Source organism: Nothobranchius furzeri, chromosome 7 (genome assembly GCF_043380555.1).
Source record: "Nothobranchius furzeri strain GRZ-AD chromosome 7, NfurGRZ-RIMD1, whole genome shotgun sequence".
In the NCBI taxonomy this organism is placed as follows: domain Eukaryota; kingdom Metazoa; phylum Chordata; class Actinopteri; order Cyprinodontiformes; family Nothobranchiidae; genus Nothobranchius; species Nothobranchius furzeri.
This window is the reverse complement of record NC_091747.1, coordinates 76,191,324-76,204,992: the sequence shown is the minus strand read 5'-3', so window position 1 is coordinate 76,204,992 and position 13,669 is coordinate 76,191,324. Positions and strand designations below refer to the sequence as shown.

The 13,669-nt window shown below is 44.3% G+C and overlaps 1 protein-coding gene across 1 annotated transcript in view; it reads left to right on the top strand.

Moving 5' to 3' along the window:
• The window catches only part of ecpas (Ecm29 proteasome adaptor and scaffold), a 29,914-nt gene extending 17,432 nt beyond the window's left edge, over nt 1-12,482 (top strand). Inside the window, exons 25-49 of the mRNA XM_015954223.3 lie at nt 1,071-1,216; nt 1,336-1,390; nt 1,484-1,598; nt 1,714-1,782; nt 2,845-2,962; nt 3,036-3,203; nt 3,283-3,362; nt 4,632-4,737; nt 4,832-4,879; nt 4,968-5,086; nt 5,190-5,340; nt 5,421-5,486; nt 5,679-5,768; nt 5,898-5,964; nt 6,054-6,145; nt 6,224-6,290; nt 8,139-8,336; nt 8,439-8,650; nt 8,729-8,772; nt 8,858-9,050; nt 9,133-9,295; nt 10,633-10,738; nt 10,824-10,912; nt 10,986-11,057; nt 11,770-12,482. Coding sequence (XP_015809709.3) covers nt 1,071-1,216; nt 1,336-1,390; nt 1,484-1,598; nt 1,714-1,782; nt 2,845-2,962; nt 3,036-3,203; nt 3,283-3,362; nt 4,632-4,737; nt 4,832-4,879; nt 4,968-5,086; nt 5,190-5,340; nt 5,421-5,486; nt 5,679-5,768; nt 5,898-5,964; nt 6,054-6,145; nt 6,224-6,290; nt 8,139-8,336; nt 8,439-8,650; nt 8,729-8,772; nt 8,858-9,050; nt 9,133-9,295; nt 10,633-10,738; nt 10,824-10,912; nt 10,986-11,057; nt 11,770-11,909 — 2,774 coding nt within the window. The 3' untranslated portion in view covers nt 11,910-12,482. The remainder of the gene's footprint in view (nt 1-1,070; nt 1,217-1,335; nt 1,391-1,483; nt 1,599-1,713; nt 1,783-2,844; nt 2,963-3,035; nt 3,204-3,282; nt 3,363-4,631; nt 4,738-4,831; nt 4,880-4,967; nt 5,087-5,189; nt 5,341-5,420; nt 5,487-5,678; nt 5,769-5,897; nt 5,965-6,053; nt 6,146-6,223; nt 6,291-8,138; nt 8,337-8,438; nt 8,651-8,728; nt 8,773-8,857; nt 9,051-9,132; nt 9,296-10,632; nt 10,739-10,823; nt 10,913-10,985; nt 11,058-11,769) is intronic.
• Nucleotides 12,483-13,669: the final 1,187 nt, after the last annotated feature.

The window sequence follows — 13,669 nt, the reverse complement described above, 5'->3', positions numbered from 1 at the left end:
CAACAGTTTCAGCTGATCGTCACATGTTATTAATAATAAGCCACAACAGAGCTCAGTAATAAAACATGAGGCTAACCCCCCACCCCCCCCACCCCCACCCCCGCTCTGTGCCGCAGCGCAGCGCAACAGCTGTCAATTCAGACCCGCGGACCAGCTGATCAAGAGGCAGACATAACCCTCCCTTATTTTAATCAACAATAAAATGCAGCAAAGCAAATATCTGCAGTTATTCACTGAAGAAAACGTAACTTCTATGAGCTAAATAAAAATATTAAATTGAATGAATAGATCAGGAAAGCAGGAAGAATAGTTATTTCTGTTTTTACATTTTTCTTTTCGTTTCATGGCGTTTGTTTACAATTTTTCTTTCGTGAAAGGCAACTCTGCGCATGCTCAACCTATTTAATCGGATTAAATGCTTGGTGCATATGTACGCACGGCATGATCGGATCATTTCAGTTCGTGTCCATGTGAACAGAGATTCGGAAATTCCGATCAACCAAGATTTCAATCGGATTGAGGAAATTAGGCACATGAAAACGCAGCTATTGTAAGAACAATATTCATTTCAAATTCATTGATTTAAGCACAGATTATTCAAACATTTCATTTAAACATCTTGTTCATTCATCACATATGATTATTTAACTTATAACTATAAAATCGTGGACTCTTCACTTATTCAGAGTGAAGAGTGTTGACGTCTGCCGTTCACAGAGGGTGCAGGAACCCTGTCTGGATTTTCTGTCTTCTGTATGTAAACACGCACTGAACAGAACCTTCTGGATTCAGAAGGCCAAACAGAAAGTGGATCTATGCTGTAGATGGAAGGTCATTATGTTGGTCAATATATAGGTGAAAATTGACCCTTTTGGTACATTACACATGCTTCTGTCAAATTAATCTGAGTTATGGCCTCTAGTTAATCAGATTATTTAACAAGTTCATGCAACTTTATCTAAATGCTCATTGTCTGATCTCTCACACCTTAGTTAGCGTTAAACCAGGCTGTCGCCAAGAACTACACTCTGATTTCTGTCCTTTCTTTGGCTTCTCTCTTCCTCCTTCAGATGTTAAAAGCAATGACGTGGTTCCTTGGGTCCTGAACTCGATCCTGTGCAGGTACATACCGAGCCAGAACCCTCACGTGAGGCAGGCTGCCTGCATCTGGCTGCTCTCTCTCGTCAAGAAACTCAGCCAGCACAAAGAAATTACAGTGAGCACACGTCCAGTCCTACAGCTCTGAAGAATAACACCAAAAAGATCTATTTGTGTTCAAATTTTTTTAAATGCATTTATTTCATTTTTATTTTTTGTATTTTTTTTCTCCTGCAGTCCCATCTGAAGGAGATTCAGGTGGCATTCATCTCTGTTCTCTCAGACCCTGATGGTGAGACACGTGTTAGTAGCACTACAAAACACACCACAGCGCCTTATTTATCTGTGTTTTACTTCCTCCTCCATCTTTGTTTCGTGCTTTCAGAGTTAAGTCAGGATGTGGCGTCGAAGGGCCTCGGCCTTGTCTACGAGATGGGGGGAGAGGCTGATCAGCAGGAGCTGGTGTCCACCTTAGTGGAAACACTTATGACTGGTAAAAGGTGAGGTGGTGGTGGCCGGCTAAGCTGGTGAAAGCTGGATTTACTAAAAAGCCGTCATGGGGAGTTAGGTTTCTACACACAGACCCATTTAGCTTCTGTTCATCTGTGCTAACAGGGTTCGACATGCAGTCTCAGAGGATACAGAGGTGTTCCAGGGGGAGGGATTAGGAAAAACGCCTGATGGGTGAGTCTTGTATGTTTATAGCAGATATATTGGTTTTCAATACAAATTATGAGGTAACTAGGGATGGGTACCTTTGACATTTGAATCGATTCGGTACCTAGGAATCGATACCGGTACTTAACGGTACCAATTTTCGATACTTTTGAGTGTTTATTATTTTAATTCTCTTTTATAATTAAATATATATTTTTCTCAATATACAACAATATTTGATAAATATCACGATAAATAACATTCAACTGTTTGTATTTTAACATCGTTCTTGTAGTTTTATAAGTTGATAATTAAACTGAAGCAAACATCTTTACTGTGAACTAAATTTACTGTGTATCTTCATTCCTTTTGCCGTCTTTTTTCATTTGATTTTTCCTACTGGGAAGTTAGAATTTCCGAGGAGAAAGCGAACGCACCATTAGCTGATAACAATGGTGGCAATGGAAGCTAACATATCAAGCTAACGTTATCTTAAACAGTTTATTTAGCTGCTGGAGCAGATTAAAACGATGATGCCTCCCACTTAGATCGTTGTCACTGGTTTCATCTTCACCCAATCACCCGTCACATTTAGTAAAGTGAAGCCAAACTTTAGAGCGCGTTCATGTTCTTCTAGTCGGAAATTCGGAGTTCCGAGGAGAAAGCAAACGCACCATTAGTGAAACGGGAGCTAACAAATCAAGCTAATTATATTTACCTACCGGAGCAGATTAAGATGAGGATGTCTCACTTAGATCGTTGTCGCTGGTTTCATCATCACCCAGTTACCCATCACATTTAGTGAAGTGGACCCAAGCTTTAGCGTGCGTTCTTTCTACCACGCTGCTCTGTTTACAACTCGCTCGCAGCGAGCGACGACATAACGCTCTTGCGCATGCGCAGCTGTCTAGGCAAGTTCTCGTTATGAAGGACGGGTACCGAAACGAGGCACCGTTTCAAATGAAGTGAATCGGTGCTCGTTCGGTACTATGGAATTCGGTCGGTACCTTAAAAAGTATCGGTACCCATCCCCAGAGGTAACACATCCTTTTGTTTATCATATGTAAGCATGTTCTGATTTTCTGACAGGCACAGCCTCTCCACCTACAAGGAGCTCTGTTCTCTGGCCAGCGACCTGAATCAACCAGATCTGGTGTACAAATTCATGAATCTGGCCAATCACCACGCCATGTGGACCTCACGCAAGGTACCCGACACGTTCATGTCTTTACGCAGCTTTTGCAACTGTTCTCCGACCTGACCTTCTCTCCTCAACTCAGGGAGCTGCTTTTGGTTTCCACATGATTGCAGCTAAAGCCGGGGAGCAGCTGGCCCCATTCCTGCCCCAGTTAGTCCCTCGTCTGTACCGCTACCAGTTTGACCCCAACCTGAGCATCCGCCAGGCCATGACCAGCATCTGGGATGCCTTGGTCACTGATAAGACTCTGGTAAGGGTTGCAACGCCTACAGAACTGATCCACGCAGACTCCTGTGATGAGGACAGTTTGCATGTTTGTGTTTGTCCAGGTGGATAAATATTTAAAGGAGATCCTGCAGGATGTCATTTCTAACTTAACCAATAACACTTGGAGAGTTCGTGAGTCCAGGTACAGGAAAAATACACACAATGCCTCGCTTTTACATTTAGATTATTTTCAACTCAATTCCACAATTTTCTAAACTCCTCCGTCAGAAGCTGAGGATTTGTACTTCTCATTGTTCTGCTTGTTCAGATAACAACTAGGGATGCACCGATGGATCGGCATTTGATCCCGATAGCGCCCCTATCGGTTTTGATGGGAGTTTTCAAAATAGATCAAAGCAGACCGATCAGGTAGGGTTGTCATGGTAACCGGTGTAGCGGTAAACCCCGGTAAAAAAAAAAGTTGACAATAATAATAACCGTCTTGTTTTAAAAAAAACTATTATCTCGTTGGATTAGCGTGGCTGCGGTGTAGGCGCGGTGACCCTTACCAGCCACCGTATCATCTGCTGAAGTTGCCGGCGGCACATGCGCACTTTGCTGTTTACAGCCAAAACTTTCTTGAAGCTAAAGCTGAAATAATGGCCAAAGGAGGAGACGGCAGCGCTCAGGAGGACATTTATTATCCCTCAGAGAAGACAAAGTGGGAAGTACGGGCATCTTTTGGATATCAGAAGAATGACGAGGGACAGCTGATAGAAGACGACTATCCTGTTTGCAGCACGTGCAGAAAAAGTGTCTGAGAAAGGCAGCAACGCTTCAAATCTCATGACACATCTGCGTGACCATCACCCACAACTCTGCAGTCAACGCAAGGCAAGCTAACGTTAGCGTTTTACCTAAAATGTGTGATCCGAGGATTTGGGTTGAGGGAGAATGCAACGAGTCGCTATATAAAGCAGCCGCAGCGCCGCTACCTGCATATAAACCGTGTCGCGGACACCGCCATGTTGAAATGACGCTATGCATTACGGGGCTCCCAGGGCCAGATAAGAGTTGGTCTCTCTCCGAGAATAATTATGAATTTAACAATGATTACTGCCTGATGACATTTTAATTGTGTGAAAATGTAGCACGTTTGAAAAAAATACCGCGATCATACCGAAAACCGTGGTAATTTTGGTCACAATAACCGTGAGGTTAAATGTTCACACCGTGACAACCCTAATACAGACCATTTTAGATTAGGTTACACTTCCTTTATTCCCAGATTATGTAGTTTGTAGCGCTCATTATAATGTTGTAGAAAATTTCTGGCCAATCCACGTGATCAGTATCGGTGATCGGCAGCAAAAAACCAATCGGTGCATCCCTAATAACAACTTTGGGCTAGAGGTGTAAGTTGATGTAAAGAATTTTAAAATATCTCAAAAAGATTTATTTCTTCTGGCAGCTGCTTGGCCCTCAATGATCTGATTCGTGGTCGTCAGGCTGATGACCTCATCGATCACCTGGCTGAGATGTGGGAAACTCTCTTTAGAGTCCTTGATGACATCAAGGTGAGCAGACGAAAAGTTGCTGTCACTTGTAAACGTGGACGTTAACGTGCAACATGTTCGAATCCACTTGATCGCAGTTGCCTTTGTTCTTTAGGAATCGGTGAGAAAGGCGGCAGACTTGACACTAAAAACACTCAGTAAGGTGCGTGTCTCTGTCCCAGTCTGTAAAGGACCGCGTCTCGTGTCCTCGTCCACGTACTCTCCCTTTACCGTCTTCTGCTCCTGTGCAGGTGTGCGTCCGTATGTGTGAGTCTACGGGATCTGCAGCCCAGAAAACGGTGGCTGTGATGTTACCGACGCTGCTGGAGAAAGGCATCGTCAGTAACGTCTCAGAGGTTCGCTCTCTCAGGTAAGGTCTCCGAGTTAAACACACGGCGGACTTCACATCGATAGCTGCGGGGCTTGTTGGCAGCTTTTGGTTTTGTGATTGTTTTTGACCACCCTTCCCCCAGCATTCAGACTCTTGTGAAGATCAGTAAAACTGCAGGTTCCAGACTAAAACCCCATGCTTCCCGGCTCATCCCGGCCCTTCTGGAGGCTCTCACCACGCTGGAGCCTCAGGTCCTCAACTACCTCAGTCTCAGAGCCACCGAGCAGGAAAAGGTAAACATCTGGTTCTTTGGTTCGTCTCAAACGAGACTCGTTCTCATTCTAAGTCCTGTTTGTTCTTTCTAAATCTGCAGAGTGCCATGGATGCTGCGAGGCTGAGCGCCGCCAAGTCCTCGCCGATGATGGAGACCGTTAATATGGTAAAAGAGAAACATTGCATCTCTTATTGATCATCAAGTTTAAACAGTTTCAGGTTCAAGTTCAGTTTGCCAGTTTGATAGAATTAAATACAAGTGTTTTATATTTTTGTGAGCTGTCCTCATAAGGAGGCGGCGGGACATAACGTCTTACTCAGGTGTGTTGCACCTTTCCACCTGATCTGGTGTGTGTAGTGTCTGCAGCATCTAGATGTTTCTGTGCTGGGGGAGCTGGTCCCCAGGCTCTGTGAGCTGCTTAAGAGCGGAGTAGGCCTCGGCACAAAGGTGACACACTTTCACTGATTCATTTATAAATCCTCCTTTCAGTCTTTCTTTTTAATCCGGCTATATGATTTCCTCTGCCCTGCTGTTGCCGAAGATGCAGCATTAAGGTTGTCTGACATTCCTTCTTAGGGAGGTTGTGCGAGTGTGATCGTGTCCCTCGCGGTCCAGTGTCCTCAGGACATCACCCCTTACTCAGGTACATTACACCTGTCTCCTTTCTGGTCCTCAGACTTGGTTAATTGTTGGGAATCAGCAGAGTGAGTGGGATTTTTTGGTGTTTTGAAGGTAAACTGATGAGTGCCCTGATGAATGGAATCCATGACAGAAGCACTGTGGTACAGAAAGCTTTTGCCTTTGCTTTGGGACACCTGGTCAGGGTAAGAGCGGTTTCTGTCCGTCTGAGTTGATGTTTGGTTCAAGACTTCCTCATTGTTGACATTTGGTTTCTGTATCAGACGGCAAAGGACAGCAGCGTAGAGAAGCTACTGCTGAAGCTCAGCTCCTGGTACTTGGAGAAGGAAGGTGAGTCGGTGTGAAACTTGACTACAGTGATCCCTCGTTTATCGTGGTAGATGCGTTCCAGACCTGGCCGCGATAGGTGAAAATCCGCAAAGTAGGGACACCATATTTACGGTATTTATTTAACAGGTACGTATTCAATATTCAGACTTTTAAAACCCTCCCTTTACATAGTACTGTATTTTTACTTGTTTTTTTATATTTTTATTACAAAAAGTGCATTTTATGATGAAATAGATGAAAAAAACAGGAATTTCTTGATATTTCGCATAGAAAAATACCGGGAATCGGCGAATTTCCCTTGAATAAGTCTCCAAAGAAAAAATCCGCGATAAACGAACCGCGAAGTAGCGAGGGATCACTGTACTTGTAATGGACTGGGTGGTGTTTCCACCTGTTGTGTTAAAACAAGGAAGTGGCAATGAGAGCAGTGGAGGTTTTTAAGCCTCCAGAGAGACCGAATATGTGGTGTGACTTTATGAAGCTGTAATGATTTAAATGCCATGTTATTTAATAAGCCATAAGACGTAGGATTTCATAGTAAATATGAAATCAACCTTATGGATCTGTTGGGTTATTTTAACCAGAAGATTGGAACTTTTTAATGCAGGGGTAACAGCTTCGTATTCACTCAGAGACAACAGAAGAGAGAGAGTCGAGTTTAAAAGTTTAAAAATTTATTACTAAACAAATTAAACTAGACTAACTTTAAACACTAAATGTATGGTGTAACTAAGGTGGATGAGACGGAGAATGGTGTAGTGTGGAATGTTGCTCAGAACCAGCAAATCCGAAGAAGCGATTAGTTCTGATTGGAACTGAAGGTGATGTCTTTGCGTTGAGCTTTGATTAGGAGATTCATAAACACATTCGACGCCATTTGTCGGTCTACATACGCTGAGCGGAAGTCCCCGTCTAGATCAGGAGGTGTAAAGGTCCAGCTTGATCTTTATGGAGCCGGAGCCTGTAGGAAAAGCAGCGGTTGCCGACCAGACCAGTCTTTGAGATACTCCCGGGTCACGACGATTTTGTTGGCATCTAGCGAGACCCAAACCTGGGTCGTGATGGTTCAGCTTTTATTCTGAAAGGAACCGTTGCAGCAGGTGGAACAGCAACATATTTTATCCAGCTTGTCGTTGGTTCTTTAGGCTGAAGAGGAAAGTTACGGATTGGCCACTCCGACACTTCTCTAGAACGCTTTGAATTGGCGTTAGAAATGACGTGGGCATAGTTTTATACTGCAGATGTTTTGGTTTATGGTCGAATGAAAAGTTGACAGATTTACCAAGCACCACCAAAACCACGCCTCCATCAGATCTGGCAGAGTCTGATTGGATCAGTAAAAGCAATGTGTCGTCTCTTAACGCTACGTGAGATCAGTCCTAGTGGAACAATTAAAGTCATATTACTTTTTATATTCTATAGGATTATAATAAAGTAATTAATATTTTGATTTCACAGATTGATCACATCTTATTTATTGACTAACACTTTGTTTGATTAGCTTATTAAAATAGAGTTCCTTGATTTATTAAAAGGAGAGAGTCCTTTCTTCATTCTTCTCTTGAGCTGGAAAGAAGCAGTTTATAACAAATGCATGAGACCTTGAGGCCATATCTCATGCAGACTAGTTCTGTGTCAGAGGAGAGGGGGAAACTGTCATTTCATACCGTTACAAAGCATTGCCAGGAAACCATTTTAACATGGTCTCCTGTACAAAGTGGTGAAAGCACTTCTGTGTGATAAGAATCGGCTAACTTATCGCAGACTTTATCTTTTCTTTTACTCTCAGCTTTCTCATTAAATTCCTGTTGCTGCTGTAACTGGAGGCTGTTTCTGTTTGGCTTCCAGAACTTGTTTACAAGTCATCGTGCGCGCTGACCGTGCACGCCATCAGCCACTATAGTCCCGACGTGCTGAAGGCTCACGCAGGCGTGGCTCTGCCGCTGGCCTTCCTCGGCATGCATCAGGGACCGGGTCCCGACGAGGAGAAAGGAGAGAGTCACGACGCCACGCTGTGGGCGGAGGTGTGGCAGGAGAATGTTCCAGGTGGGCAACGTGGATAATTAGAGTGTCAGTGTTACGACAGTCATTGTAGTTTCCAAGAAACGAAGCTGAGATCTTTAAATATCTCGTAACCCTCCATCTCAGGAAGCTTCGGAGGCATCAGACTCTACATGACGGAGCTGATCGCCATCACACAAAAAGCGCTCCAGTCTCAGTCTTGGAAGATGAAGGCTCAGGGTGCTGCTGCCATGGCAACAGTTGCTAAGGAGCAGACAGGCTCTCTTGTAGCACCACACCTGGGCTTAGTGCTGACGGCTTTAATTCATGGACTATCTGGGCGAACGTGGGCCGGAAAGGTAACGCCTTCTCCAGCTGCTGAAGCCCTCAGAGAAATGAAACCCAAATCCTACATTCATGTCCGTTTCTGTCACCAGGAAGAGCTGCTGAAAGCCATCGCACTAGTTGTGTCCAAATGCAGGTTAGGCATCTAGGAGAACCTTTACCCTGCGAACACTGAGTTAACCTTCATTCAACCTGCTTTCTGTTATTCCTCTGACCTGCAGCACGGAGCTGCAGAAGCCCTGCAGTGGTCAACCCACCATCTCCGAGGTGGTGGAGGCGGTGTTGAAAGAATGTCGGAAGGAGAATCTGGTGTACAAAATGGCCGCTCTGCGCTGTGCTGGAGACGTGCTCCGAAGCAGCCAGGAGGACCACTTCAGCGACATGACGGAGATCCTCTTCCCTCTGATCAGAAAGGTCCAGGCGTCACTCACAGCAAACTTCTTCTTGTTGTTGTTGGAGACAAAACTAGGAACAGGCTTTCTTCCCTTGACAACAGAGCTGTCCGGAGAGTGGCGGCGCGTCCTCCAGGTCACTGGATGAAGACCACGATGACGATTCTGATGATAAAGATGCGAAGGACAAAGAGCTGCAGACTGAAGCTCTGCTTTGTGCTTTAGAGACTCTTGGAAAGACCTGGCCCAGAAACCCTCAGACTCAAGGTAAATCCTCTCCTAGCCTCTTTAAAAACCAACACCTAAAACATACTTTTAGCTTTTCTGTTTGAAAACATCTGAAGTACTTTAGTACTTCTGAAATGCTGCACTTAAGCCTGATTCATGCTTCTGCGCCTGCGTCAGCGCGGAGACACGCAACGCCATTATCCGTCCTTGCGGGCCTGCCGGAGAGCCCCCGCAAGGACGTACGGAGTCGAGCTCTTTTCTAAACATCCGTCCGTCGAGACGGAGAATGCAAGCTCATGATTGGTCAGGACGCCACTGTCGTCTACCAGGGTATCCGCGGGTCCTTAAAAAGTCTGAAATTAGCTTTTCCTAATTTAAGGCCTTAAAAGTCCTTAAAAATGACAAATAATCCTTAAATCCAGTTTCCAAAGATCTTAAATTATCAAAGACCCAATAAACAAGATTCTTTTATTTCTATAAAATTTTTGTGAATTTCTAGTTAGTGTTCAGCATTTTTTGTGTACGATACTGGTGTAAGCGGAACCGTACGCAGTCAGTTGGTTGTGAAAGGGGGCTATTTTTTTAGATGAGCACATTAGCTGGTTAAGCTAGTGGGAGCTTGCACCATGGGGAAGTGGAAGTTTAATGGTAGCTGGATGGCTAATCCCACGTTCGCGACGTGGTTAGCACCGGTTCCAGGCAATAGCTGGAAATTATCGCTTAAATTTAATTTTTAAAATAGCTTAAATTTGGTCAAAGTGGCCTTAAAAAAAGGTCTTAAAAAGTCTTAAATTTGGCTCCCTTAAATCTGCAGCTACCCTGGTCTACACCTTCGCCATTGCGCCCTAAAAAACATAAAGAGAGCCGAGGATAACTAGCGGCAGACACAGAGCAGCTTGAAGAATACCTCGTGAAAAAACTCAAAATGTGAACGTTTAATTCCCCCGTGACTGGAGGACTGAAAAGATGCACAGCAGGCGTTTTATTTGTGGACGGAAATGACAGGAAACGTGGGTTTAGAGGTGGCGAGCGCATGAAGAGGTGGAGAAGAATGAGAGACAAATTTGTCTGTGTTAAAAAGTCTCTTAAATACAAAAAAACTCAATATAAACACACTATCTTGGACCAGATACACGACAGGATACCACAGAACAGCGCTACGCCCTCTGCTGTCCTGCTGGGGAATTGCTTTGCAACGTTCACGAGAGCAAAACGTCTCCGTCCGTGCGTGTCTCTCCGTTTTGGAGCTGACGGAGAAGCATGAATCAGGCTTTACTTTGAGAGAAAGGCTTTTACCGTCTCTTGGGCTGAAAATGTAAAAATGGCTCTTATCTGTGTGTGCGTGTGTGTGTGTGTGTGTGTGTGTGTGTCTGCAGCACATTTCCAATCAGAGGTGTGCGGTCTGATGTCTGGAAAGCTCAGGCTGAGCACTTGGAAAGTGCAGCTTGCTGTCCTGCAGGCCATGAAGCCGTACTTTCAGGAGTAAGACGCTCAAAAGCAAACATGTCGTCTCTAATCCCAGCTCTTCCGTCATTCATCCGGTAAAAACAAACATTCTTCTCTGTAGCTTGTTGCTGTTGGAGAAGGCTGGTGAAGACTCAAGTGCACTATCAGAGATCCTGACGGAGACTTGTGCTGCTCTCACATATCCTTTAGGTGAGGGCCCGATTCCACTCTAATACACTAAATTATGATTTTCATCACTTGAGTTTGTTTGTTTTCTCCGCAGAAAATAAAAGTTACTCCTCTGTTCGGACAGAGGCCTTGTCTGTTGTGGATCTGATTGTGAAGAGAATCGGAGGTAGGTGATGCAGTCTCCTTGACATGATGACATTCATGTTGTGTGATTTGTTTTGTTTCTTGCTAAGAGATAAAAAAAAAAAGTTTGTCTCACAAAAAATACACCCAAGACAATACAATAATTTACATTTATGGGATCAGGTTTTTTACTTCTACAGATTTATTAATAATATGTATTTTTATTTTTATAATTCAAAATAAAAGGGAAAATTTTCAGTTATTTTTTTCCAAGTGTGCCTGTATGCAGTCGTTATAAATTAGTGTTGCGTAAGGATGTAGAATTAGAAACACTGTTAAACTGCATAACTGAGCTGAACCATCAGGGGCGACGGTGGCACAGGAGTTAAGTGCTCGCCCCGTAATCGGAAGGTTGCAGGTTCGAGCCCCGCTCAGTCTGTCGCTGTCGTTGTGTCCTTGGGCAAGACACTTAACCCACGTTGCCTGCCGTGGTGGTCGGAGGGACCGGTGGCGCTCTGCGTCCCAGAGCAGCTGTGGCTACATCGTAGCTCATCCCCACCAGTGTGTGAATGTGTGAATGAGTGATTGTGTTGTAAAGCGCCTTGGGGGGTTTCAAGAACTCTAGAGGGCGCTATATCAAATACAAGCCATTTACCATTTACCATATCAGGGTCCCTCCAGCTTCTATGTGTCTGATGTATTAAGTCCATGGATTTTTATATCTGAGTGTGTTGCTGATTCTCGTGTGTGTTCAGAGAGCGAGCAGTGGGAGTGTATGTCTGTGAAGAGCCGGGAGCAGCTGCAGCGCTCCCTGTCGACTCTGCAGTCGGACGCACGGCCCGCCCTGAGGGATAAAGCCCAGGAGCTGCGCAGACGCATCCAGAGCCAACCCTGAGGAAGATGGGACAACATAAAGGAGCAACACACACACACACACACACACCCTCTGTCTTATAAGCATGATGCCATACGTGGAACTACTGTTACTGATGGAAAAGGAGGTACAACCCAAGAAGACCGGGGCCTGATGTCCCACACACCTGTGTTGTGTTGATGAAAGGGATTTAATAATTCACACGTCTGTCATCAAGCTGCGCCGCGGACTCCCAACAGGAAACCAGACTAAACTCGCTCCTCTGGGCAAAGCCAACGCGGTGAGCTGTTAACTTCTACGTTGTTCACTCAGATGGACTGTGTGTGAGCTGATAAACTGCTTTATAAGTGTTGGGTGTGTGGACACTTTATAGCTAATAGCCCCAAAATGGGGATTTTTACTACTGTTGTGGGTTTGCCTTCCTAATAACTGTCCAAACAGCAGCGGGTTGTTTATCGCAGCCAACAGAAGGTGACGATGCTTTAGGGTATCACAGCGTGTCCTGAAATCTAGAGAGAAACCTGCTGATAACTTCAAAATGACGCTGTAGCTGTTTGAATTTGTCTTTCATGAAATAAAACGTAATCATTTGGACCGGTTATTGATTTCTGCTTTGTAACAGGTTTCTGATGACTGTTGCATCTGAGGTGAAATGTTGAGAACTTATGAGCTCCTTTAGAGTTTAGGAAAGCCGTGTTCAGCTTTAGTCATGGCTAAACGCGATCATTATTGACTCACTTCAGCAGAATCTGTCCCAACATGAAGGAGGCTCAAAGATCTCCAGAACATCATGTCACTGCAGGACTCGTCTGGGTGTGGGTGAGGTCATGGAGCAACTAGAGGGGCATCGGGACCACCAACGCCCATCTAACATTTACCAAAACACGATGATCCACCGGACTTTTAGGCAAATCTTTTGTAGGCCGGTGTGAAGAGAAGGGAACTCTCCGGAAGTTGTGACTCGCGTTCCATCTAGAGCAGGGGTGTCAAACTCATTTTAGCTCAGGGGCCACATTGAGGGAAATCTAGTCACAAGTGGGCCGGACCGGTAAATTAAAAACAACTTCAGATTGTTTTCTTTGTTTTAATACAATCAAAATAAAACAAGGCTGGAGCCTGAGGACAGTGTCTCCAAAATAGTACAACACCTGAAGTGTACTTGAAAATTTGAAAAAGAAAAAAAAAATCAAATTCAAAAAACATTCCTTAGTGATTCAAAGAGCTTACAGATCACATGGCTAGATCAGTTTCATGCAGCACTTAAAGTATATTTGACTCATTTTACTTTACATCTTTTAGCTTTCACCAGCACATCAATATCAGAAGTCACATCCTGAGTGGCGGCCATCTTCAGGATGTGATTCAAGTTCTTGTGTGAGCCTTGAGCGCAGCTTTGTTTTATTTATACTCGTTACAGAGAAAACTTGCTCACAATGATACGTTTATTTTCACTCTACATTGTAAAGTATCAAAATAAAGTTTACACAAGCATCTCGCGGGCCGCATATTTGACACCCCTGGTCTAGAGTAACACATGGAGGTGAAAGTGTGATGGTCTGGAGCTGCTTCAGGACCTGGACCACTTGATCTAATTGGGACACGAATTCTCTAGGAAATCCTGACCTTTGACCTTAAACATGTTCCCAACCCTCTAATGGGGCTGAGTGAAAACAATCTGTAGTGATGTGGAAGGTTCATTTAACACCAGTTAGACTTTTGGCTGCAGTTGTCACCATCAAGGGGTTAAAATCAAGTTATTTTATTTTAGATTGCCTGTTGAA